This window comes from Mustelus asterias, chromosome 3, assembly GCF_964213995.1.
Source record: "Mustelus asterias chromosome 3, sMusAst1.hap1.1, whole genome shotgun sequence".
Lineage (NCBI taxonomy): Eukaryota > Metazoa > Chordata > Chondrichthyes > Carcharhiniformes > Triakidae > Mustelus > Mustelus asterias.
In genome coordinates, this window is record NC_135803.1 from 22,953,449 (window position 1) to 22,979,838 (window position 26,390).

The following is a 26,390-nucleotide window of genomic DNA, read 5'->3' on the forward strand; positions in this document are numbered from 1 at the left end:
AACACGTACTTACTGACTCAACAACAACTTCTTCCCTGCTGCCATCAGACTAATGAATGGACCTATCATATATTAAGCTGATGTTTCTTTACTTCCTATCTGTGACTGCAACATTGTATTCTGCACCCTCTTCTCCCCTATGTACTCTATGAACGGTATGTTTTGTCTGTAGAGCACACAAGAAACAATATTTTTCACTGTATCCCAATGCATGTGACAATAAATCAAATCAAAATCTCAGGATGCCCACTCTCACAATTAAAATAGAGTGCCACTGTTTTGATTGAAGAGTGTTTGGCAAACTATGGGCCCGATTTTACCATCGCGTTGTGCCCATTTTCGGATGCGAAAACTTGAAGTCGGGCGTGAGGTGAGTAGCACGATCTGCGCTCGGCTCTGCGCCGGTTCCCCCTTTGCCAAGGCCCGAAAATGGTCGAAATCGGGACCGTGCCTGAAACTGGCATGACGGCCATTTAAATGTATTTGCATGCATTGACTTAATGGCATGCCCAACCTTACCGACACTTCCCCCTTTACCACCGCGTTCGCCCATCCAGAATCGGCATGAAACAGGTGTGCTCTACAAAATTCCGATTTGGACACTCCAGCTACTGAGGAGGTAAGTGCTGAGCTTTCGATGGCTTTCTGCTTGAGATCATGGGGCTGGCGGCGGGGGAGGTGGGTCTGATGGCTCTCTGCTTCAGATCAGTTGGGGGCGGGGGGGGGTGTCTGCTGCCACTCTGCTTGAGATCAGTGAGGTGAAGTCCGCTGCCACTCTGCCTGTATTCAGGGGGTGGGGAAGGGGGGGTCCGCTGCCACTCTGCCTGCAATTGGCGGGGGGAAGGGGGAGTGGGCCGTGATTGGTCTGGGTGGTGTAGGGGGTGGGGGAATAAGGGGGTCAGTAATGTTGTGAAAGTGGGGCAAGGTCACTGGGGGCCCCTGAGCGATGTAGCAGGGGAGTCGCATTCTATCTTTTTTTCTCTGCGCATGTGCAGTCGGGGGCGCCGATTGGAGCTGCAGGATTTCGGGTGCGTTAAGCCCCGCCCACAGGCTTCTGCAGCGCGATTTGGACTCACTGTTTTTTTTCAGGCAGAGTGTGTATGGGGGCACCTGAGAATGGGTCCAAAAGTCGGATCTGAAACACTCCAGTTTCAAGTCCGCCCAGCACTTAGAATCAAAATGGTAAAATAGGGCCCAATGTGTGCTTACTTACAAAGACACAATGGTATAATTTGTTTTAAATATATTTTTAAATTTATCTTAACTGTATGTTGTATTATTAATATGAAATGACATATGCCTCCTCTCACTGTCCTCCCTCGCCCAATAATAATAGATTCTTAAGAATTGATCATTGTTATTCAAAACTCTTGTCGCTTACCTTGTTCTCCAGCAATTCCTGGGACCCCCTTAGGTCCTGGAGGTCCTCTACCTCCAGGACGCCCAATACCACCGCCTGGACCAGGTGGACCTGGGCTCCCTGTGTGTAAAACAAAAAAAAAGTAACAGTATCATGTTACAATAACAACTTGTATTTACATGGTGCCCTTGATGTAGGAAAACATTTCATCTTGTTTCAACAAAGCATAACAGGACAAAATTAACACAGAACCAAAGAAGAAGATATTTGAATGGGTGAATAAAAACCTCAGTTAAAGCATAAGTTGAAAAGAGGCTCTTAAAAGTGGACAGAGAGATGGAGAGGCTTAGGGAGGGAATTCCAGAGCTTCCAGACAGATATGGACACAGAATGAGGGAGTAGATGTGGCAGCAGCCAGAAGAGGAACACAGAGTTCTTGGAGGATGGTAGGGCTACAGGAGGACTACAGAGACAAGGAAGGGCCGCCATGAAGGGATTTGAGCAAATATAGGGCGAATGGATGAATGGAGCTGTGCACGTGTTAAGATATGGACAGCAGAACTTTTGGATGGGCTGAAGGTTTTGGAGGGTGAAGGAGAGGCTGGAGGGTGAAAGAGAGGCTGGGGGATGAAGGAGAGAGCAGAATTGGAATAATTGAGACTGGAGATACAAACAAATGGATGAGAGTTTGCCTGTAGATGAATTGTCGAGGTGGGCCATGTCATAAAGGGAGAAATGGGCCTCTTTTGGGACAGGGAACATATTAGCGCAGCTGATGGTGAAATGGCATAGTTAACGTCAAAGGAAATGCAGGTGGTTTGCAGTGGCTAGATTATGTACTGCTGCCAGTTTCCAGCCTGATGGGTTGAGTTAAAAATCAACTACTTTGTATGATTTTACGTTAATCTGCCTAGTGACAGTCCCATTTCCTTCTGCCCGGTAATGGGCATAGCTACTTCCTGTTCATCATGCCACTCAAGGTCAGCACTGGCATCATAGTTATGCAGGAATGTGCTGACCTGTTTCATTTGGGGCATAGCAAGAAAGACCAGAGTCATAGAGGTTTACAGCACGGAAGCAGGCCCTTCGGCCCAACTTATCCATGCCACCCTTTTTTCTTAACCACTAAACTAGTTCCAATTGCCCGCATTTGGCCCATATCCCTCTATACCCATCCTACCCATGTAACTGTCTAAATGCTGCTTAAAAGACAAAATTGTACCCTCCTCTACTACTACCTCTGGCAGCTTGTTCCAGACACTCACCACCCTGTGTGTGAAAAGATTGCCCCTCTGGACCCTTTTGTATTTCTCCCCTCTCACCTTAAACCTATGCCCTCTAGTTTTAGACTCCCCTACCTTTGGGAAAAGGTATTGACTATCTAACTGATCTATGTCCTTCATTATTTTATAGACCTCGATAAGATCACCCCTAAGTCTCCTACGCTCCAGGGAAAAGAGTCCAGTCTATCCAGCCTCTCCTTATAACTCAAACCATCCCGGTAACATCCTAGTAAATCTTTTCTGTACTCTTTCTAGTGTTATAATATCCTCTCTTTAATAGCGTGACCAGAACTGTACACAGGTATTCCAAGTGTGGTCTTACCAATGTCTTGTACAGCTTCAACAAGGCGGCCCAACTCATGTATTCAACCTTCTGACCAATTAAACCAAGCATGCCGAATGCCTTCTTCACCACTCTGTCCACCTGTGATTCCATTTTCAAGGAGCTATGAATGTGTACCCCTGGATCTCTTTGTTCTATAACTCTCCCCAATGTCCTACCATTAACTGAGTAAGTCCTGCCCTGGTTCAATCTACCAAAATGCAGAGGCTATAGAATAAAATTTGTTCTCAGTAATGATGGGAGGTAGGAAGCAATAATAGATGTTCAACTTGCCCTCCAGTAGTAAATCTGATGTTGCAGATCAATTTGCCCGATATAGAAACTACTGGGTTTTTTTTTCATTGAAATGCTAGTTTTACATCCAAATAGCAATTTGAAAATTATCCCAGAGTGTCTAAGCTGAAGCGAGATGGCTAAATGTCAGGGAACAAATAGGATAAACATTATCAACAGGGTAAACATTATCAAACGAATATGAAGTTGGAAATTTGTTTAGGCCCTTGTTTGGCCTGCAAAACGATACACCAGAACATGGAGATTGGAGGTTTTGTTCAAAACTAGGACTTAGGCCTCATTAGCATAATTCTGATGAACAACAATTGGGTGTCTGGTAATAGGTTGCTGCTTTCCAGCACACCAATTTGAGATAGTTATGCTGATCAGTAGTGGTCCTCATTTGGTTCTGGAAGAGGGTAGGCTGGGAAGTGGGAATGAGTGTGGGCTAGTAGTTGCTTGGGTTATTGTTGCTGTGCTAGGAGGCACTTCCTCCTGAGCAACATTCAAGTAAACTAAGATTAAAGGATTGCTGGTTAAGTAACAATATTACAGGGATATGCTCCTCTCGCCTTGAGCAAATTATTGAGAGGAGTCTTGAGACGTGTATGTGACTCTTTATTAGCATTTGCTCGGAGCCTGATGCTGATTTCAAGCAGCTGCTAGAGACGCTTAAATACCGTGAGACCCAAAATGGCATCAGACCCACCTCGGGCTTACATTGGGTACGAAAACCCAACAAAATTAGTTGACTTTGCCCACATTTTTACTTATAAAATGGTCAAAATGGCTTCAGTTTTTCCTTATAGTGAGATTGTGGTGCTTGTGAGCATTTGCCTGAGTAAGACTCAAATGTCAGGTTCTTCTGGAGTTTTGAACGCACCAATACATCCAGGTTGTCCAGGAGATCCAGGATATCCACAGGGTCCTTCAGGCCCTGGTGCGCCTGGGAAACCAGGATTGCCCTTTTCAAGTACTATGTCTTCTGGGAATGACATCCCTTTTGGACCTAAGAGCAAATGTAAACATTTAAATTTGTAACTATCTCTTTCAATCCTTTGAAAGAGATGTTCATTTATTCATCACAATTAATGAACCACTAACAAGATTATAATAAACATATAGGCCCCATATCCCCCTTGTTTCTTTTTACGCAGAAATGACCAATCATCATTCTTCTCATTGCCGATGAAAGGGAGAATTTTTTTTGTTATTCATTCATGGGACATGGGCATCGCTGGCTGTCCGACATTTATTGCCCATCCCTAGTTGTCCGAGGGCAGTTGAGACTCAACCACATTGCTGGTTGACAATGGTCACATACAAGCCTGACGAGGTAAGGACAGCAGATTTCCTTCCCTAAAGGACATTAGTGAACCAGATGGGTTTTTCTGACAATCGCCAATGGTTTCATGGTTATCAGTAGATTCTTAATTCAAGATATTTTTTATTGAATTCAAATTTTACCATCTGCCGTAGCGGGATTCGAACCTGGGTCCCAGAACATTAACTGAGTTTCTGGATTAATAGTCTAACGATAATACCACTAGGCCATCGCCTCCCTACACTATAAGAATGACAATCTTGTAGCTTTGATTCCTTACTTTGCAGAACTGTGTTAGATGGAAACCGTAGTCTCATTGCAACAGACACTGTTACATGCCTTAGCATGAGGTTTTACAATGTGCACCTGGAAGGACACTAAAATGAATTTCAAAAGTTAAAAATCACTTATGACATAGCAAGAAGTCTCACCACACCAGGTTACAGTCCAAAAGCTTTATTTGGAATCACAAGCTTTCGGAGCGTTGCTCCTCCATCAGGCTTATGACACAGCAGAAGATATTACCATACTCACCTTTCTATTCAAAAAGAAATGGCTTGCAAGAAATGTTAGTTCATGACTCAGTGATATTAATATTTTCTTCCTCACTCTTTGCTCTTGTTAACCTGTGAAGTTACCTGGTAGCCCAGGTAATCCTGGTGGTCCTATATCCCCACCCTGGCCTCGAACTCCTTTGTCACCTTGTAAACCTACAAGATTGAATAGAAAGATTATCAAAATTAGACTGAAGTAGAATATGCAATACATAAACTGACCATTTAGTCCAAGCAGCCCATCAGAGTCTGAAGAATACTTATCCATTAACTATGACATTAAAATACTCCCTACATTTGTGATGCCTGTAGACGTTTGACTCCCTGCACACCAGGCAAGTGACATAGGAACCCAGTTATCATTTTCCTACCTCTAATATAATTCCAATGCAAGCAGAAACTTTTAATTTCTTGAAATTTCCTGGTGAAATTTTAATGCAAGTGTGTTGTAATGTTGGTTTTTACCAAGGAAATTCATAGGTAACTGACCGATGCTGTTTTAGGCCAAAGCATCTTTATGGACAAATTTCCACTTTGTGGACACATCAATCAAAATCACTCAATTACAAAGTTTCTACCCCACCCCTTGAGCATATTTCCTAAAATTAAGCAAGTTATGCTCCTGTGTGGATCAATGCCTGAAAATTAAAGTGCAGCACAAACCAAAGTCAACTGATATTGTGGTAACTGAGATTTCTGGAGCATAATAGAGATTTTCTCCCTGGTATTTATTGGCCAGGATTCTGCAATCTCATTTATCCCGCCACTACTGCCGGCAAGAACGGAGGATTTGGCCCTCAGCCAAAACTCCAATCACTGCAGAGAATCCCAGCCGCAGGCGAGTTCGGAGAATTCGGGCCATTGACTTATCTAGCTGAGACTTGCATTTAATTATTGCCTCTTGCGTCAGAAGGTTGTCCCAATCCAGAGCTTTAAACACAAATATCCAGGCTACACTCCAGTGCAGTACTGAGGAGGTGCTGCACTATTGAAGGTGCCTTTTTTTAGATCAGAGGTTACACTACTCAATTAGGTGGATGTAAATGATCTCATGGCACTACTTCAAAGAACAGGGAATCTATCCTGGTGTCCTGACCAATATGTATTCCTCATTCAATATCACAAAAAAACACATTGGCCGGAATGTTATGGCCGTTCCCACTGGTGGGATTTTCCCATCCTGGTGCAGTGAACGGAGATTTGGCTGGTCGCCAAATACTCTGACTTTGCTGCACTGGGAGCGTAGCGTGAATGGTCAGTAAGATTGCACCCATTATTTGATCATGATCACATTGAACATAGTAGGGGCTTAATGTAGCGATTCCCACACTACAGCAGTGACTACACTTCAAAAGAACATAATTATTCTGTAGAAGGATCATTTAGATCCAAAACCTTGGCCAGAATTTGCCAGTTTCGTACACCCCGCTACTGCTGCCAGCGGGAATGGAGAATTCAGTGCTCAGCCAAAACTCCATCACTGCAGCGGGACCAGAGAATCCCAACCGCGGGCAAGGTCGGAGAATTTTGCCATCAACCCTGTTTCTCATTCCACAGATTCTGACGGACTTGCTGAATTTTTCCAGCACACTCTGTTTTAATTTCAGATTTCCAGCATCCGTTTTGCTTTCCTATAATTAGCTGTAAAGTGCTTTAGGATGTCCTGAGGATATGAAAAGTGATATATAATTGCAAGTCGTGCTTTTTTCTTTTTTATGATTTGGTTCCAGGTGCAATTCATTTAGTCACTAATTTGTGCTGCTTGGCTAGTTTGGTGGTTCCCTCCCACCATCTCTGCCTCCCGCATTGAGGAACATGTGGGAATCAGGTTCTAGAATGGGTGAATGATTCATAGAATCCCTACAGTTCAGAAGGAGTTCATTCGGCCCCATCAGGCCTGTACCGACAACAATCTCACCCAGGCCCTCGTCCCATAACCCCATGTATTGACCCTGTTAATCTCCCTGACACTAAGGGGCAATTTAGCATGGCCAAATCAACCTAACCCACACATCTTTGGACTGTGGAAGGAAACTGGAGCACTCGCAGGAAACCCACGCAGACACGGGCTGAATGTGCAAACTCCACACAATGTTCTGAGGCTGGAATCGAACCTGGTTCCCTGGCGCTGTGAGGCAGCAATGCTAACCACTGTGCCACAGTGCACTCTGCAGAAATAGTCAAGGTGAAAACGGTCTTCCCTCAGAGCAAAAAGATACATTTATATTCCTGCTGGAAGCCACATTAATGTTCCTTTGGCAGGAAGTTTTATAGCCAAGTCTGCAGATCATTGAAAGTTCATGCTGGAGTATTAATCAGATATGACAACATTGTTAAAAATAGCAGAAACTGCAGAGCAATACCTGGGAACCCTGGGGTCCCGGATGAACCACTCTCGCCTTTGGGACCTTGACTGGAAGTGCCAGGAATTCCCTGTAAGATTGAAGGAAGAGAACAGTCAAAAAAAGATGTTCTGTCTAGCGAGAGTGGGGTAGGGGAGATGGTAGCGGAACACTTAGAATCATAGAATCCCTACAGTACAGAAAGAGGTCATTCAGCCCATCAAGTCTGCACCGACCACAATCCCACCCAGGCCCTATTCCTGCAATCCCACACATTTACCCTGCTAATCCCGCTGACACTACGGTCAGTTTAGCATGGCCAATCAATCTAACCCGCACATCTTTGGACTGTGGGAGGAAAACTGGAGCACCCGGTTTCCTCCCACAGTCCAAGTGGTTTCACCACTTCTCCACCGGCAGTGTATATTAGAAACTTATCTTTATACAAATTAAAGCAGACAATATTTAGTGACCACATTTCCTTGATGGCTATTTAATGTTCTTATAATCCTTTGACGATGTGCGCATTCCAAAAACTATATCTTACATTTATACAGCCACAGGATTGCATTAAAAGTGAGTGGGAATCAGACTGCCCTTGATGTTATTATGTGTGCATAAATGAATACCCTTTGGTTTCTTCATAAGGATATCAAAAGAATGGCAACTTCACAATAGCCATGGTATTAACAGGGAAGCAGGGTGGATTGTTGAAGAAGCACAGCTTGTATTTCACGGTCATGAGAGTTCCATTGACTGCATACAGCTGATAAACAAAGAATACATGATTTCTGCAGCTGATGTATGCTTGGCAAGGCCAGGAATGTGGAGGTCCTCCTGAATTTAAAGGCAGGGCTTTATTATAATCTTTTCATTCCATTTCCTGCCCATCTGATCCAGAAGAGGGAGGGAGTGAGAAATTGGGACTGGGAATGAGTAGAAAGGCCATCAGGAAGAATAGGCGGGATCAGAGTGGCAGGAGGAAGGAGGCCATAGTGGATGGTAGGGTGGGAGTTGTGAGTATAAAATCGGGTCTAGGGGTGAGGAGGTTTGTGATCATAGTAGGGGAGACTGGAGGCATTCTTGGTCCTGGTTGACAAGTAAGTGATGGGGAGGAGATGGCCTAATGGTATTATCACTAGACTATTAATCCAGCAACTCAGCTAATGTTCTGGGGACCTGGGTTCAAATCTTACCGGGGCAGATGGTGGAATTTGAATTTTTTAAAAAGTCTGGAATTAAGAATCTACTGATGACCATGAAACCATTGTTGATTGTCGGAAAAACCCATCTGGTTCACTAATGTCCTTTAGGGAAGGAAATCTGCCGTCCTTACCTGATCTGGCCTACATGTGACTCCAGAGCCACAGCAATGGGCAGCATGGTGACACAGTGGTTAGTACTCATGTCTCACATAGCCAGGGACCCGGGTTCGATTCCCGGCTTGGGTCACTGTCTATGCGGAGTCTGCACGTTCTCGGCGTGTCTGCGTGGGTTTTCTTCGAGTGCTTGGAAATCTACAGTTTCACCAAGGGGACTTAGGTTTTACTCCAGTCCATACTGATGAGATGAAAGTCTCCTCTCATGCTGTTGGTTATAAAGTCCCTAAATTTTGACAATCTGCTCCCAGCTTCAGGTTAACACAGCTTAAAACAGTTTGGCAACAACTAATAATCTCATTCGGAGAGACTAAACTGAGAAAGCAAAGAGAAAATGGTTCTATAAATTAACAAAGTTCAACTTTTAGCACTTTGAGCAAAGCTTCCTCAGTAGTTGCAGGATGCTATCTCAGTTTTACCAAGAAAAAGTAACAACTTGTCTTTAATGCAGGAAAACATCCTAAGATTCTTCACAACTTGGATGCTGAGCCAGAGAAGGTGATAACAGGATGAGCAAAGAAAAGATTGGTCAAAGAGTACATTCTTAAAGAGAGTCTACGAGAAGGCAATGGATTGGAGAATGGGTTAAGGGAGGGGATTCCAGAGTGTTGAACCTAGACACTTGAATGAACAGTCTTCAAATGTGCGGTGAAGGGGTGCGAAAGGATCAGTGTCTACTTTTTCAGGAGGATAAGGAAATTTGGCATGCCCGCTATGACTCTCACTAATTTTATAGATGCACCACATAAAGCACCCTTTCCGGATGGATCATTGCTTGATATGGCTCCTGCTCTGACCAAGGCCATAAGAGACTACAAAGGGTTGTGAACGTAGCCCAGTGATCACACAAACCAGCCTCCCATCCATTGACTCCGTCTAGCAGCCAGCATAATCAAGGACCCCACGCACCCCGGACATACTCTCTTCCACCTTCTTCCGCCAGGGAAAAGATACAAAAGTCTGAGCTCACATACCAACCAACTCAACAGCTTCTTCTTGCTGCCATCAGACTTTTGAATGGACCTACCTTAAATTAAGTTGATCTTTCTGCACACCCTAGCTATAACTGTAACACTATATGCTGCACCCTCTCCTTTCCTTCTCCCCTAGGTACTCTATGAACGGTATGCTTTGTCTGTATAGCGCGCAAGAAACAATACTTTCACTGTATACTAATACATGTGACAATAATAAATTAAATCAAATCAATAGTCAGGATTAAAATGTAAAGAGTATAGGAGGCTATAGAAATAGGGAAGAGAAAGGCCATGAAGTTATTTAAATACAAAGGTGCATAATAGGTTCATGATTTTCTGATTTCCTTCTTCTGGTAACCACCGATATTGCATATCAGAAATGTGGACATATAAGAACATATGAACTAGGAACAGGAGTAGGCCATCTGTCCCCTCAAGCCTGCTCCGCCATTCAATACGATCGTGGCTGATATTTTCATGGAGTCAGCTCCACTTACCCGCCTGCTCACCATAACCCTTAATTCCTTTACTGTTCAAAAATTTATCTATCTTTGCCTTAAAAACATGCAATGGGGTAGCCTCAACTGCTTCACTGGGCAGGGAATTCCACAGATTCACAACCCTTTGTGTGAAGAAGTTCCTCCTCAATTCAATCCTAAATCTGTTTCCCCTTATTTTGAGGCTATGCCCCCTAGTTCTAGTTTCACCTGCCAGTGGAAACAACTTCCCTGCTTCTATCTTATCTATTCCCTTCATAATCTTATATGTTTCTACAAGATCTCCCCTCATTCTTCTGAATTCCAATGGTTTACTCAGTCTCTCCTCATAAGCCAACCCTCTCAACTCCAGAATCAACCTAGTGAATCTCCTCTGCACCCCCTCCAGTGCCAGTATATCCTTTCTCAAGTAAGGAGACCAAAACTGTACTCCAGGTGTGGCCTCACCAGCACCTTATACAGCTGCAACGTAACCTCGCTGTTTTTAAACTCCATCCCTTTCTCAATGAAGGACAAAATTCCATTTGCCTTCTTAATTACCTGCTGCACCTGCAAACCAACTCCTTGAGATTCCTGCACAAGGACACCCAGGTCCCTCTGCACAGCAGCATGCTGCAATTTTTTTACCATTTAAATAATAGTCCATTTTGCTGTTATTCCTACCAAAATGGATGACCTCACATTTACCAACATTGTACTCCATCTGCCAGACCCTCGCCCACTCACTTAGACTATCTATATCCCTTTGGAGACTTTCAGCATCCTCTGCACACTTTGCTCTGCCACCCATCTTAGTGTCATCTGCAAATTTTGACACACTACACTTGGTCTCCAACTCCAAATCATCTATGTAAATCGTAAACAATTGCGGTCCCAACACTGATCCCTGAGGCACACCACTAGTCACTAATCGCCAACCAGAAAAACACCCATTTACCCCCACTCTTTGCTTTCTGTTAGTTAACCAATCCTCTATCCATGCTAATACATTACCCATAACACCGTGCACCTTTATCTTATGTAGCAGTCTTTTGGTGCGGCACCTTGTCAAATGCCTTCTGGAAATCCAGATACACCACATCCACATATGTAGCACAAGTTGTTCTGGCAATTATTGAATTCATCCTGACAATGAAAAATAACTAATGCCTTATCACTCTAGGCTCAGTTGCAACGGTGAAGATGTGTAGCACCTGACTGCAATATCAGGTGCTATTTTACAATACAATTTGCAGCTCTTGTAAACTGGACAAGCCGCAAAAGTCAACAATTTGTTTTTTTTTGAAACCTCACCTTTGTCACCCAAAAGAATAAGTTTAACTAAAGTCATCAATGGAATTGTGACGTATGGCACAACCACATAATACACACACAAAAGTGCTGCATAAATTAATTGATGAATTCCTTACTGAATGTCCTTTTGTACCCGGATCCCCTCTGTCACCTGGGTTGCCTGGAAGTCCTGATGAACCAGGTGAGCCTTTTTCCCCTTTTAGACTATCTGGCCCTGGCTCTCCAAGTAATCCTTTCAGTCCACGGTGACCTAAATGTAGAGAGGTACCAATTTACTTCGAGAAGAATATTTTCCACTTTGTTTTATATAGTTTTATGTACATCTATTAAATACAGGTGCCTTAGGGTGAATTCAGTGGCCACAGCAGTGGCCACAGGCTGGAAAGCTGGTGGCAACACCCGTGCGGCCATTTTTAGAAACTCTGACTAAATTCAGAAATTTAGTGACTAAAGTCAGCTAACTGGGTTTCTATCCCTTTAAAGGGCAGAAAGGTCCTGCCCCTAAGAACGTTTGGTAAATCAGAGGGCTGTCAGCTCTTCAACCCCAGCAGCGTCACTGCGGGGACTGCAGCAGATCCAGACTAGCGAAGATGGAGAAGGCCCTGGAATGAAAATAGGTTTGTGGGGCTCACCGTGGCCAATCAGGCAGGCCTCAGAGAGGTCGGTGCGGAGGGCAGGTGGAGGGCTTTCAGTGGGGGCTGCCATTGCCACTGGGAAGAGAGTGGGGGTGGGGGGGGGGGGTGGTTGAGGGGACCTCAGTGGTCCAAAATGTCCTTGATCAGGACGGTCCTCACTCACTCAGCCTGCAGGGAGGCTGCTAGCTTTTACTGGGCATCTCCCCACATAACGTATTCGCACTGCTGGAATTCAAATTAGCCACTTAAGGCCTCAATTGGTATTGGGATGGTAAGACACGCTCGATCTTCTGCACTCTTGATTTAATTGGAGAAAGTCAGGAAGGTGGTAAAGGCTTCAACGCTCCTCCCCCCACCCTCCCTCACTTATCAGCCATGATTGAATGGCGGGGCAGACTCGATGGGGTGAATGGACTAATTTTGCTCCTATTATCTTGTGGTCTACAGGCTGGGAGTGCAGAATTTCCCAACCGGTGCTTTCAGCCTATGCCAGAGGTACTGATGCAGTAAATTCCTCCTTAGAAATTGTTACTGATCTGCTTCCTTAGAGCAATTTGGTCACTTGGAACATCGACCTCCCCACCCCCGAATCCCTTCTAGCATTGCACCTGTATTAAAACCAGAAATGGACACATTTGAGGCAGTCTGTGATCGGATTTGACATTGTTTTTTGGTTTTAATTTCTCCAACTGATGTAATTAAGAGTTTACCCGCAGGCCCAGGGGTGCCGTGTGGGCCTCTGTTTCCTTTGGGACCCTGAATGCTCATTCCTACAGGACCAGGTGGCCCATGTTCACCAGGGAGGCCTGGAGATCCACGAGGGCCTGGGTCACCATGTGGACCAGGAGGACCTGTTTGCGTCGTGTCACCAGGAGATCCTGTATCACCTTTGGGACCTGTTTGAATTTAAGAACAATATTAATTTCAAATCATGAGGACAACAGCTTGATATAGAGGGGGTAATTTTCCAAGCATGCACTGTCAGCAGGAATCTTTTCGACCAGCATTACATATCAATAATTGAAATCTGCAGATGTAAAAGACATGGAGGGTAGGCCTATAATCTTTCAACGTGCACTCTCAGTGGGAGCAGATTCCTGCCACGAGCATGTATTTGGATATTACCCACATATTATTATTACAAAAGTAAAAAGTTTATTTATTAGTCACAAGTAAGGCTTACATTAACACTGCAATGAAGTTACTGTGAAATTCCCCTAGTCGCCACAGTCCGGTGCCTGTTTGGGTCAATGCACCTAACCAGCATGTCTTTCAGACTGTGGGAGGGAACAGGAGCACCCGGAGGAAACCTATGCAGACACAAGGAGAACATGCAGACTCCGCACAGACAGTGACCCAAGCAGGGATTGAACCTAGGTCCCTGGCACTGTGAGACAGCAGTGCTAGCCACTGTGCCACCATGCCATGCATTGGCACAATGCTAGAAGTGTATATTTTAATCAAACCTGGTGAGCCTGGGAAGCCTGGCCGGCCTTTAGATCCTCTTCCAGGTAAACCTACATTGGGAATGAAGGAGAGAGAATCTGTATTTAATTTGAATGGCAACTACATCTTGACATTCTAAATTATTGTACCCTTAAACTGAACCATTAAATGTGGTTGACTTTAATTTTCAATGAACACATGAACACACGACTTACGGGCCCCTCAAGTCTGCACCGCCATTCAATAAGATCATGGCTGATCTGATTGTAGCCTCAATGTCACTTTCCCTTCTACCCCGAAAACTCTTTAACTCCCTTGTTCGTCATCAACATCTGCATTCTGACCCTGCCTCTGCCATTCTCTGGGGAAGAGAGTTCTACAGATTCACAGCAGACTCTGAGATAAAAGATTTCTTCTCATCTCCATCTTAAATGGGAGACCCCTTATTTTTAAATTAATTCTGGTCTGTCTCGCAAGGGAAAACATTTTGGGAGCGATTCTCCCCAAAAAATTCTAACGGACGAATTTGTGTAAAAACTGGAGTAAATCCCGCAGGTTTTTTCAGCGGGAGTTTCAAAATGAATCTCCCACACTCTGCGCACTGCCGAGTGCACTGGCGTAAATCAGTCCAAAAAGCTGTGGTTGGGGCCTATTTCTAATGAAGAGGCCGGCAGCATACACTGAACGGGCCACTGCGCATGTGCCAATCTGTCAGTGTTGAGATCTGCACATGCACAGCAGCCCGGCACTGCCAGCCTCCTGATCGCTGGCCAACCCGATCGCTGTCCAGCCCCGCAACGCTACCCCTCCAAGCCCATCCCCCCCCCGGCCCATCTCGAAATGCTGATCCTCCCCCCCCACTACCCCCACCGGCAGCCCGACCACCGCCCCCCCGTCCTGCATTCCGACTACCCCCCCCCCGCCAAGCAGGCCAACCTCTCCCCTTCTCCCCCCCCAGGCCCGATCGTTGGCATCCCTCCCTCTGTTACCCTGTCCAATTACAAAGTGGCCACGGGACCCCCCCCCCCACCAATCTTCCCCTCCACCGAGGCTCCAACATTAGGCTCTGCCCCTTGACACTGTCCCTGGGCATTGGCACTTTGCCCCTTGGGCAGTGCCGGGGGTCCAGGCTGGCACTGCCAAAGCAGCACTGCCCAGCAGGCATACCCCTGGCCCCTGACCCACTGGGGGCCTTGATGGCCCCCCTTCACTCCAGCGGGTTTGGGCCACTAGCTCCCTGCAAGTGGAGCTAATGATGAGTAAAGTACATTAAAATGTTAATTCAAGTAAATTATGCAGCTCCACGCCGATTTCTGGCACAGAGTTGAGCTCGCAAAATGGCCTCTGCTTGAGTCTCCCAGCCTGCTGCACTACAAAAGCAGCACAGCGGGCTGGGAGAATACCCCCCTTTGTCTCAGCATCCACTCATTCAAGTCCCCTCAGGATGTTATATATTTCAACAAGATCGCTTCTCATTCTTCTGAGCCCCAATGGATATAGGCCCAACCTGTCCAACCTTTCCTCATAAGATAGCCCTGTCATCCTGGGAATTAGTTGATTGAACCTTCTCTGAATTGCTTCTGATGCAATTATGTCCTTTCTTAAATAAGGAAACTAAAACACTACACAGTGCTGTAAATGCGGTCTCATCAATGCTCTGTACAATTAGAATTACATTACATCAGCCTAACCATTCCATATTGGTGTGTATTCCCCACACGATCAGTAGCCCATCTGTTCCTGTATCCTCTCTCCATTAACCACTTGCCCACTTGAATTTAAAATGTTCCTGAGTGCTCTTACTTCAGTGAAGGATTGCATTCCATAGCTTCACGATCCTCTGTTTAAAATACATTTCATTTATTGCCTCACCTAAATCTCTTTCAGCTTCTGGAATTTCCAACAGGGATGGGTGAAACCAATATCTTACCAAAATATGGCATCTTGATGTTTCAGGTCTCGGTGCAGGACTGAGGGGAATTTCCTCCACTCCGAATTCCTTACTACTCAATAACCTTGACACCGAGCTGAACCTCATCTCAGTGTAAATGTTGGTTAAAAGTTGGAACTGCGATCCACTTTGGGTGCAGGTATGGGCCACCCAAAGGAAAAGTAACACAAAAGAGATGCCGGCCTTGCATAATAGGGGCTAATGCTTTATATGGAAGTGTTCACCTGGATCTCCTTTTAGTCCATGATGACCTGGAATACCATCACGTCCTTGCCTGCCCTTTGCTCCTGTTGGTCCTGGTGGACCATGAGGTCCTATCATTCCTATATTAGATTTGGGATATCAAGAAAAAAAGGGTTAAAAACTTGTAACATTTGTCTCACAGGAGTTGCCAGAAGTGAAAACGATTTACTTTAAACAAGTTATTGCTGGTGTTATAAAATAGCAGAAGAATTTAGCAGGCGTGCTCTTCATCTTATCTACCATTATATACAAAAGTGTCCAGAGGGGCAATTTTTTCACACAGAGGGCTGTGAGTATCTGGAACAAGCTGCCAGAGGTAGTAGTGGAGGCGGGTACAATTTTGTCTTTTAAATAGTGTTGATGTAAGATGGACTTGGAGGGATATGGGCCAAATGAGGGCAATGGGACTAGCTTTGGGGTTTAAAAAAAAGGGCAGCATGGACCAGTTGGGCCGAAGGGCCTGTTTCCATGCTGTAAACCTTTATGACTCTATATATTGCTACTCATATCTAGAGTGATATTACTGAAACCAAAGAATTACATTAAAGCACATTCTGTTACTTCACCTTTACTCTGGGTCCATTATTTTAATGGGAACAAATCCAATCAGTATTATTAGTATCAGTATCAGTATGTATATGTGGCCAATCACTGATATGCTTCACACTGATCTTGCAATTGACCCGGATTTTGCTCTCAGTAGCAAAAGAGCAGTGCTCATCATTCACCTCCCTGAAAGCTTAGTGGAGATTTCCTCCAAGCTGGTGATTTTTCCCAATGCTTCAAAGTCAATGTTTATTTATTAGTCACAAGGCTTACATTCACACTGCAATGAAATTACTGTGAAATTCCCCTAGTTGCCACACTCTAGCGCCTGTTCGGGCCAATGCACCCTAACCAGCACATCTTTCAGACTGTGGGAGGAAACCGGAGCACCCGGAGGAAACTCACGCAGACACAAGGGAGAATGTGCAGACTCCACACAGACAGTGACCCAAGCCGAGAATCGAACCTGGGTCCCTGGCACTATGAGGCAGCAGTGCTAACCACTGTGCTACCCGTGCCGCCTTCTTCCTTGACATGGAATCAGGGGCATGTGAGAGCAGGGCAAGCAACAGCAATGCTCTTCAGAGAAGAGTCCTGACTGGGACATGCAGGCTGCAAAATTTGGCTCCTCTGCCATCATTTTTTTTTGGCATGACAAGTGCTCTTTTACGACCATAATAGCCTCTGTGGCACTTCTGGTGTGAGCTGTGTCATTTGGGTGAGGGTGTTAGTGCATACACAGAGAGCATCTGATAGAAGTGTAAGGAGTAGGGAGATAGTGACGTCAAGCAGTCTATAACATTGATTTGACACCGGCTTGACTACTTTGCAGCCCAATGCTCCAGCTAATGTCATCACTCAGCCTTGCACAGCTGTAAATGAGTTCAACAAGAGGAAGGATTCCCTTGCCCCTTACACTATTCAAATAAATCATCAAGTTCTTTCATGTTTGTTGCTATTGATTTTTATTGCCTTTTGCTACAATTTAGAAGTGTTTGGAGGTTTCCAGAGTTGTTAAAGATTCCCAAGGAATGGAGTCACATGCTCCAGGACTTTGTCCTGATTTCAGGGATTGTGCGTAAACTAATACAAAAATGAAATGCGGCAGATGGTGAAAATCCGGAATGAAAACCAAAAGTGCTGAAAATACTCAGCTGGTCATGCAACATCTGTGAAGAAAGAAACAGAGTAAAGTTTCAGGTAAATGATGACTTGTCATCAGATGAAGGGTTATCTGATGCTCTCCACAGATGCGGTCTTATCCACTGAGCATTTCCAGCATTTGCTGTTTATATATTTTTGCATAAAATGCTTGCTCACAGACATGAGTGCGGTTGTGTGCATCCCCCTCGGATTACAGCATGACAGGAAGAATGAACAGGGGTCGCAGAGAGTAGGGCAAGTTGCTCGAAGTAGGAGGAGAAGGCAAAGGGGGAGAAAGGTTCTCAGTATGAGGCCTCATCTGCCAAGCTTGTTCAGGGAACAATTCTCCTCCCTGAAAATCGGCGAGGAACAATGTGTGGAACATCTGTGCTTCAGTAAATAGGTGCTCACTGAAATCTGACAGTTGCTGTTTCTGCAACTGCAACCTCAGAGCAGGGTGAGGACTGCATAACCAGTTACTGTGAAGACAACCATGGCCATGATCTTTCCTGTGTGTGGCTCCTTCCAGGCTGAAACTGGAGTTAATTGAAACATCTCCTAGTTTGTTGTCCACTGTGGCCTAATGGAGGGTCACTGAGGGTCTATGTTTCAAGGGAGCTGAATACATGTAATTCGCTTTTGATGGAGGAAAGCAGGTAAAAAAAAAGCATGTGGCTTTGTGAGGATTGAAGGCTTTCCCATTGTACAGGGTGCCAGTGACTGCATGTAAGTCACTTTGCATGTTAACTCCACATGTCTAACCTAAAGGGAATCAATTCTTCAATGTTCAGCTGGGAGGCAACACATGCCTATCATCTTGTATCCTGGCAGCAGTCATGATGATTTCATTCTGCGGCAGTGCACTGTGTCATCTGCATCTGAGCCACCATGACAAAACAGAGGGTTGATACTTAGACACAGGGGTTATTCTTTGTGAAGTAGGGAAAAACATAAAGATGGATACATAACACATAAAATGGCTGCCTGGCACGTAAAAAGGTTACCTGGGAGAGAGACATTAAGCAGGCACTGACTTTTAGTGCAGACAGCTACTTGAAATTGAAACATACAGGACAGACAGTTATTTAAAGTTAAACATGCAGGGAACAAATACTACAGGAAACAGCCAGGGCTTGAGGCACTTTTAAGATAAGGACAGATCTAGGACAATAAGGACTGATAAAGAGGTTAGCCACAAACGGGAACGGGAATACATAAACGCAGGAAAACCGATTACTGTATGTATAGACCGAAACTAAGTAATTGATAGGGAAAATGTACCCATTCTATGAAACAATGCGATCTTAAAAGCCAATGTCTGTATATGTCTGGCTGTAACGATGTGTTAACTATCGATCCTACTCAACTGTAACAATGTGTTAAATGGCTAATGTCCAGACTATCCATTGTCTGAAAAGTATAAAAATGAACCACTCCTATTGTATCATTGAGAGAAGGGAGCTGCCTAAAGCACTGTGGAGTGCCAGTGCCTTTTCTCCACGAAGCTTCGTCAAATAAAACTCTATTGTTGAAACCTCCAAGTCTGACTCCAAAGTGGCAATTGTTGCCTCTTATCTGCCGCGCAGTCTGTTTTAACCCTTATACGGTGGACAAATAACTACGAGTAGACATCTTGTTAGTACAACCAATATTTATTTAAACCCACACAATCAATAATCACTCACCCAACCAACGATAAGTTATCTTACAGAAAAATACTAGAATTCAAGTCCAATATAAGACCTTAACTTAACTTTGCGTGACTGGCAAGTACCCAAGCAGATATTGGCCTTTATCTGTGCGCTGGTCTCGGTAGTCGTCTGCGTAGTCTGGTTCTTTGCTCTGGTCTGGCGCTCTGGCTCTGGTCTTCTTTCCTTCCTTCTCGGGTGTGGTGGCTCTCCTCGAGCTGGTCGTCGCTGGCGATGTTCACCATTGTTGTAGCCCGTTCATGAGGTCAGAGAGAGAGAGAGATTCCTTGTTGTGCAGCACCCTTTATACCCTGTTGGGTTTCACGCCCCTTTTGGCCATTGCCAATCAATCGACCAGGACTTGATCACCCTGATCGATAAGAGTCCAGTCAGGTGTTGCCACACCGATCCCTGGATGTGTCCCCAACGGTCATGTCTGTAGGTGCTGGAGGCACAGAGGCCACATACCTCCCTCCTAAATAAGGGGTCATGGTGCCCTTACGTCTGGTAAACAACCCAGTGTGACCAGAAAGTCCCTTTCATCCTGGAGATGACCCATATCCTGTTTATTCACTCGTCAGGATTGCAGCCTGTTTGTCTCTGTCTTTAGACTGCAGCCTGTCGTTTTAGTTCTTGTCCAATTGTCCCAGAGTGCTTTTCAAATCGCCATTTTAGATAGCCCGTTCGGCCACACAATTTTCCCACAACATTTGGTAACGTTACACATGACTCCAGTGCGCAACCTACGCACACGTGGGCAGCATGCATTTAATGAGAACCATGCTGCCACATGAAAAGTGACAGAGTAGGCCACTGGGGCTCTGAAACAATACTTCCACTGACTGGGGATACAGTGGAGGAACACTGCAGCATTCCAGTGGAGAAACTGTATATCCAAGACAGCCATTTCTTGATTTCCACCTTTATTTGCCCATGTGCAGACTATAGAAGTCATTGTCAGACCTCTTCCAATATAAAAGTGAGCACTGATCGGCTCGCTGTTATTCTTATTGTAAATGACCAGAATTAACAATGTGATTAATAAAAATTCTCTCCATAACAATGAGTGTAATTACTACTTTATGCAAGGGTTTGCTAATCAGATGAAATGACCTCTGTGGTGGAAGTCCCCCCTTTGATCCTGAATGCGAAGCATGCTGGATCACAAACTCAGGACCAGTATCTGTCAGGAATTCCCCAGTCACTCAACAGTCAAGCAAGGTCCAGGCATTGGCATGCGCAGTGATAATACATTCCTACAACATATTCCAGAAGCTACAGACAACAACATTCTACAAATACAAACAACCACATATTCTAAGCCCCGTTATTACAATAAGCTAGTTACCCACAAATGCAGACAATCAGGTATTCCAAACACCATTATTATAATAAACTAATTATAAACCAACATTCAAACAAACATTAGAATAAAGTATTCGCAGATCTGAGGCACATTTTGGTAGTAGAATTTCCAATGGCTCATTAGTACAAATCGTAAAATGGCAGGCTTCCTGTAAACATTGTTCTACTGAATTAGAGGAGACCATGGTTCAAGGACGGACCCTACATTCTGCCTCTGGGTGATCCTCTTTTCCATCGGCTGAATTGGACTGTGAGGATGATTAGATACACCAGGGTGAACAAAATCAGTACTATTGCCAGGTGTGACATTATGCGGACAATTGGATGGATTTGGATGTTTGGGCCCCAGTTCCAAAGGTCATCCCACCAAGAGGTGACTTTAACTTCCTTAATCCTCCTTTTTACCTCTTGGGTCTGCTGTACTACTTTGGTGAAGGTTCTGTGGGCTGTAGCCAATTTTGCCCGAATCAGGTTCAATTCCTCCGGCAGGAGGTTTAGGCTTGTGTCATATTTCTCATGGTACTCCCCTAGAGTCTGTCGGAGCTCGTCAGTGGCATTCAAATCTACCCTCTCCCTCTTATGGATGTCTATTAGTTGAATGAGGCCCACTCTGGCTGGTATGTCTGGTTTGATACAGAATGTAGTGTTAGTAATATTACAATGTGTCGCGCCATACTGATACTGTTTCAGGGAGGTGATGAGACAGTATCTCCCTGCTCCCTTGTATTTTTATTCCAATTCAATCAAATCAAGTCCAATTCAGAGTCTCAACAGGTTGAGACATTCCCGATCCAAGCTGACAAGACAGGGCTCTCACCTCCTGCCTTGGGCTTGATCTACATGATCCAAGCTGATTGGAGTAGGCATAGCTCCTCCTCCAAGGCTTGATCTCATTTGCAGCTTAGCCAAAAGGCCGAGATGGCACTTATAAAAATTGCTTCAAATGAAGCTAAAATGTAACCTAATGACTTCATCCAAGCACAGCATGTCGATACTACCCTTGATCGTTATGTCTGTGTCCAGGCTACGAGCTTCTACTGAGCAATTTAGGCTAGTGTTTGTTCTGAAGCCACACAGCGCATGCTCATTTAAGTAAACTGGGTACGGGCATGCGATTATTTCGTCAGCTTGCTGACATCTGTCCAGAGTAGTGCCTATGAGCCTCTCTTCTTTCTCCACTGCATATGGTAAAGTGTCGTCGTGCCCTATCCAGATATCCTCATGGATAGTCCCTATATTCTCCACTTCAAAGACCCTCAGTCCGACCCGGTCGCCAGTGATTATGGAGAGCCCTAATATCATTCCCAGGGCTTTCCCTGGAGTCCCTTTGCAGTCGTCGTTGAACCAGACTTTGGTCAACCATCGCATCTGGCAGCCAGATAACTCGGGGTATTTCTTACCCGTAAATAGGTGTTCCATCTGTTCGTCACTAATTCAAGATGGAACCTGTCCACTGCGTACCTGCTCAAGGTTTTCCCTTAGTTGTTCTATCATTCACTGTCCATATGCACTACATAAAGGCCGGTTCTGTTGTCCGTCATCATCCTCTAATTTTCCCCTGATAATTTGATTGTCTTGGCGTGTCCTTCCAATACAGCTACCATGTGGCTGTTGGCTGTGTTCCCCGTCAGTTCCCCTTCAGCATCCTGCTGATTGTCCTCATTGATAGAATTTAGTGTCTGTTTAACCTGTTGGGTCAGAACCCTAAGTTTATTGTCCAGGTCAGCTAAATCAAGGGCGTTGATGGTTGCTACCCCTGTCCCATATGCTGTGGCCATGTCATTGACTAACTCCCTCTTGGATCTTTCCTGTCTTTCATCCACTCCTACCTTCCGTCCTAACAGTCTGCAAGTTAAGTGGAGGTATAATCTCTTAAGTTGGGGAGAGCACCACTCTGGCAGTTGGGCCCCAGCAATATCCACCACCACAGGTACCAATTCGTGGTGGATGTTGTCATACAAGATTTTCCCTGTGTGTTTTAGTATCAATCCGTTCTGTGGTCCTGGGCTGGCTTCAGGACAAATCGAGTGGGATGAGTCTGGGGTTGGCTTCAGCCCAGTTCTTATGCCATACAAGGCAACGTTCCCCTCTGAGTGTCTCGGGGCACCGCTGCCCGAGCTCTAATCCTTTTTCTGGGCTATTGGCCAGACATCCAATTTCGGGGTACCCATTATTTGAAAATCCCCACCAATCCCCTGCTACGGTGACACTCAGATAACATTCAGTCGAACTGCCATTTGGTTTTTTGTATACCAGCCGCTGGTTGTTACACCCAAACATTATACTCTTCTCGGGGTGCACCCATAACACACCCTCCTCACATTCTCCTGCGTCAGGTGGGGCAAACCATAAATAACCGGGATACCACAAGTTCATCTTGCTTGGAATGTCCTGTGTGCTTATCCCGATGATGAGTCCGATGAGGTAGATCGTAGGTTGCATCTCTGTCGTTGTCCGTCGCTGTCCTGAGGAGATCAATGTAATTTCTGCTATTATCACCTCCAATATTTGATGTATATACATATATTTAAACTGTCCATGCTCCCCCTTTTTTCCCTATCCTTGGACACTTATTTGACAGTGGTGTGGTCAGGAGGACCCAGGTATATCAAGTGTCACTTGCATGTCGTAGTTTTTTAATCCTAATTGTGGAGCACTACGGAGCAATTTTGTTCAGATCGATGAATAGACGAGTTGTGGGGTTGTCAGAAAAGAGCTTACTTAACTGGCCAACAAAATCAAGGCGGCCAGTTTTAGTCGAGCAACAGCCACTATTAACTATAGGGATTCGAATTGCACTGGAGTCGGTCTGTAATGACCTGACGAGGTGTCTGTTCTATGAGTGCGTTGGAGTTTGAAGGCGGGCCGCATGTAAAATTTAGCACAAGTGCCTCTAAGAGTCGAAAATGTGTCCCTTTAACATTAGGGGTAAAGAGATGGATCTTCTTGTCATTAGACCACTGGAAATAAATTCTTAGTGTCACTTGGAATGCTAAGGAGCGGGGTTAAGAGCAGCTGCATATTGTCCCAGGCTTTCGTACTGTAAGAGTTTGGTTTCAATTCCTGTTGAAAATGCAGCTCAGTTGCCCTGAAGATTTTAAAATTTAGCACAGCTGCCTCAATGATTTGTATAATTGGCTTAGTGTTGTCTTTACTAAAGAAAGGTGACGAAAGAGCTGGCATCGAATTATATAATCAACCTGGTTAATCGTACTAGCAGTATACGACTGCTTGAGAGTGGGTGCTTCCATCAGAGATTCTTGTACCTTGCATTGGTCTGTGTTGTAGGTTGAAGGTCATCATTTGGATCACCTTAGATTCCTTCATTCAATATGTTCGTTAACCAATGGCCCAACAGAGACTCATCTTCTGAATCATTTGTCTTATGGGGCTCCATCATTATTTCCTCACCTGGTTTCCATACCCGTGTTTGTTTGTTGGACTGCACTGTGGATCTACGTTTGAATCAGGGTTCAGGGGTCCTTCATCCTTGTGTCCCAGTCTAATTAATCTATGTGTCTGGTCCCTTATCCATGTGGGGGATGCAGCGTCGGGTGTCCCCATCAAAATAACCCGGTGTCGTTTAGTCAGGACCTCACTGTTGGGTCTGGGGCTGTTAAGGTTTATGTCTATGGGAGAATCCATAATGCTGCGAGGGCAGATATCTGGCGAGTTGCGCCAGTCCTCCAGGGTGTGCAAGTCTCCTGTTATGCCTGGGTCGATCAGTACCCCTAGGGGCACTTCAAGTGTGGACGAGGCTCTGGGCTGTAGTGTGGTCGGGGTAAGGGTTTGGTCTGAACCTGAAAGTGGATGAGAAGGTGTCTGAGGAATTACATTTCTCGGATGAGGCCATTCCGGTCGTCTAGTGTCCTCCTCCCCCATTGCTAATGAGAGATGGTGGAAGTGATTACTCTGAGCCCCGTGAGCTTTCAGTTGATTAACGTGAAACCAACCAGTTTTCCTGTTGGCGATTAGGACTTTATACACTGAGGGGCTTATTTTGTCGGTGACGGTGTGCGGACCTGCGTATCTCGGGGACAGGAAAGAACTGAGGTTGTAGAGGGAAATCATCACCTGCTGGCCAATTGGATATTCTACCGGGTGTACTCTTTTATTGAAATATGCCTTGCTCTGTTTCCTTTTAACTCCTAATCGGACAGCCGCGGCGAACTGGGCTGCTTTAATGTTTTCGGTTATCTGCTGGGTGGCTTTCTCGTGGGTGAGCGCTGTGATAGCAGGCTCAGTTAAATCAAACCCCAATAAATATTCAGCTCCCCTCATAGGTCGGCCAGTCATTAATGTGTGGGGGGTGAATCCAGTAGAACTGGAAACGGTGTTGCGTACCATCATGAGGGCAAAGGGAAGTGCTGTATCCCATGTTGTGTTGTTTTGCTGCGCCGTCTTTCTAATGATCCCTTTTAGTGTTCGGTTCATGCGCTCGACGATGCCACTGGACTGTGGATGGGAGGCGATATGGAATTTCTGCTTGATGCCGAACATAGCCATAATGTTCTGCATCACCCGCCCAGTGAAATGTGTCCCTTGGTCGGACTCTATGCTGCGGGGAAGACCCCATCGTGTAAACACCTGCTGGGCTAATATCTTTGCGGTGGCCTTAGCTGTATTGGATCTAGTGGGGAATGCCTCGACCCATTTGGTGAAAGTGTCTATTATTACCAGGACGTATTTAAATCCATTCCTACATGGCGGTAGTGGGCCGATATAATCAATTTGGAGATTTGTCCAGGGGCCTTTGACTGGGCGTGTGTGTCTTAGCTCTGCTTTTCTGGCAGACCTATCGGGGTTGTTCTGGGCACAAATTAAACAATTGTTGATATAATGGGCAACGTCATCGTGCAGTTCAGGCCACCAACATAATTCTTTTAATCGCTCAGTTGTTGTCTCTATGCTTAGATGGCCATGTCCATCATGGTGCTGGTCGATGAGCTGATTTCTGTCCTGGGTAGGGACTATGTACGTGCCTGCCTTTAATATCAGACCATCCTGGATCTGTATTTTGTCCTTCCATTTCTCATATGGGCCTGGGTAGACTCCTTCTAAAATTTGTTTTAGGGAACTGTCAGTGCGCTGCGCCTGGACCAGGTCGGCTATATTAGTTTGGCAAATGGTCACAGCGTTTACTCGCTCTCCTGCAGGTGGTTGCCAAAACTGTCCCGTGCGAGCACCGGCTTTGGCGAGTGCATCAGCCTTACAGTTACCAGGTGGGGAGATCCTGTGGTGGCTTCTAACCTTAATGATTCCATATATGCGCCCTTCGGTGGCCTGCAGAATGTATTTTAATAAGGGGGCTGACGGTAGGGGCTTTCCGTCCGAAGATACGAAGCCTCTGGCTCCCCATAACGGTAGGAACTCAGTCAGGCTGTTGCACGCGTACATACTATCGGAGTGTATGTTGGCAGGGGTTGGGAATAGGTCTGGGTGGCTGCTAGTTCGGCAGCTTGAGCACTCAAATGGCTGGGTAGTTTGAGAGTGAGCTTATTAGTGGCTGTCCCTGTTGATTTTCTACATAAATGCCACATCCTGTGATTCTGGTCCCATTCTCTATGGTGGATGAACCGTCTACATAAATTCTCAAGGCTGAGTCTGTCCGTTGGGTGGCTGTTTGTTTTGTCCCGGATCGTCTCCCCTGTTTGTTTCGGGATAAACGGACCAGTGGAGTCCTTTGTGGCTATAACCTGACACTCATGTGGATCTCCCCCATAATTTAAATTATCTGCTAGGAACGTG

At 45.3% G+C, this 26,390-nt stretch overlaps 1 protein-coding gene across 1 annotated transcript in view; it reads right to left on the reverse strand.

Moving 5' to 3' along the window:
* The window catches only part of LOC144487994 (uncharacterized), a 116,316-nt gene that overhangs the window by 14,917 nt on the left and 75,009 nt on the right, over positions 1–26,390 (reverse strand). Inside the window, exons 30-37 of the mRNA XM_078206018.1 lie at positions 15,882–15,980; positions 13,727–13,777; positions 12,971–13,156; positions 11,742–11,875; positions 7,501–7,570; positions 5,222–5,293; positions 4,143–4,268; positions 1,382–1,480 (exon numbers count right to left, since the gene is read on the reverse strand). Of these exons, the coding sequence (XP_078062144.1) occupies positions 1,382–1,480; positions 4,143–4,268; positions 5,222–5,293; positions 7,501–7,570; positions 11,742–11,875; positions 12,971–13,156; positions 13,727–13,777; positions 15,882–15,980 (837 nt within the window). The remainder of the gene's footprint in view (positions 1–1,381; positions 1,481–4,142; positions 4,269–5,221; positions 5,294–7,500; positions 7,571–11,741; positions 11,876–12,970; positions 13,157–13,726; positions 13,778–15,881; positions 15,981–26,390) is intronic.